The sequence below is a fragment of the Austrofundulus limnaeus genome, unplaced genomic scaffold (assembly GCF_001266775.1).
Source record: "Austrofundulus limnaeus strain Quisiro unplaced genomic scaffold, Austrofundulus_limnaeus-1.0 Scaffold33, whole genome shotgun sequence".
NCBI lineage: Eukaryota > Metazoa > Chordata > Actinopteri > Cyprinodontiformes > Rivulidae > Austrofundulus > Austrofundulus limnaeus.
The window spans coordinates 1,095,595-1,097,091 of NW_013952435.1; the positions used below are offsets into that span (position 1 = coordinate 1,095,595).

Below are 1,497 nucleotides of genomic sequence, written 5' to 3' on the forward strand. Positions count from 1 at the left end.
ACTACTTATCATATCAAAGCCAGCTCACTGATTCAAGGGTTCAGCTGACCAGAAAAGCATGAATTAATGTTTTTTTTTTTTTTGCTAAGCAACATGATGCAGCTAACTGTGTGCAGATACAGCGGCTTCTATCGCAGGGCCGTGTTTCACGGTGGATTGTGGTCCATTCTTGTTTAAACACGAATAGATTTGTTMGACTAATTTTGAAAAGAGCAAGATTTGGGACTCGAGTGCGTCGGGGATCCGGCGGACTCGATGGCGAGGCGTTCTTCCCGACAGGATGTTCTCCTGCTCATGTTCGTGTGGTGAGAAGGAAGCATCGCGGGAGCAAGAAGAGAAGATGAACGAGGGCTTGGACCGGGATAAGAGGGGATCTGGTGAGAGGAATGTGGTCCGGATTAGGGCGGAGGATCTGGGGATGGTTAACGGCGGCTTCAGCCTGGCCGATGAGGACCCCGTGACCCCGATGAGCAGTGAGGCCCACTCATCCAGCTCCGAAATAACTTGGAAACAGAAACGACTCGAGGCTCCGTCTTGGCTCTCTGTGCAGCCTCAGGCTCAACTGACAACCACCCACACCACTGCAGAGGAAGAGGAGGATCTTCTGCTGTGTGATGAAGGCACAGATAACACACCTGGTTCTGGAGTTCTCCTGATGACACCTGAAATCAACCTGATCCCGCCCACGCCCTCTAATGTTAATGATGGTAATCAGTTCTTCTGCAATAATTCGGAGGAAAGCGTGACACATGTGTGCGGTGAGGGACGCCCTGCTGCAGGTGACGGAGAGGAAAAAATCAAAAATGCTGAAGAGTCATTGGCGGGACGCGTGCCGGCTGAAGTCCTTACGGCCGAGGCTGAGGGTGGACCTGAACAGGACGACGGTCAAAGTGGAGAGCTCACAGAACAGAACGAGTCAGAACCACTGGAAAAGTGGGATAAAGACCAATTTAAACCCAAGTTATCATGGAGCTCTCACCAGCTGGCTCCTGTTCGCGTTGGTAAAAAGAAAAGTGAGTTTTAGTTTTATTTGACAAATAAAGAAGGATTTACATATAACTAATGATTTATTTACACCAAACAAACTCAAGGTGTCTCTTTGGGAAACAAAATTTTACAGGAGCCAACATGTTTTTGGAACCAGTGGATTTTGAGTTTTTGGCCCCGCCCCCCCATACAGTCATGGTGTCAAATAAGCTTTATTTTAAAGGGGACATATGCAAAATCCACCTTTTTAGCTGTTAAATGCATTTTGTTGTTTGCTTGGAGTCTTTAAGAGTGAAGAAAATTTGAATTTAGTTTCTCCTGGTGCTGCATAGATATCTTTATTACCTCCGCCAAGGGCGAGGTAATGTTTTCGGTCGCGTACAGTGGTTTGCAAAAGTATTCATACCCCTTGAACTTTTCCATATTTTGTCACATTTAGGCCTGTCACGATAACAAATTTTGCTGGGCGATTAATTGTCTCAAAATTTATTGCGATAAACGATAATATCG

General features: G+C 46.3%; 1 protein-coding gene across 1 annotated transcript in view; it reads left to right on the forward strand.

The window, feature by feature from the left end:
* Window positions 1-243: 243 nt before the first annotated feature.
* LOC106515894 (uncharacterized) overlaps window positions 244-1,497 on the forward strand; it is a 23,837-nt gene continuing 22,583 nt past the window's right edge. Inside the window, exon 1 of the mRNA XM_014005948.1 lies at window positions 244-1,013. Coding sequence (XP_013861402.1) covers window positions 281-1,013 — 733 coding nt within the window. The 5' untranslated portion in view covers window positions 244-280. The remainder of the gene's footprint in view (window positions 1,014-1,497) is intronic.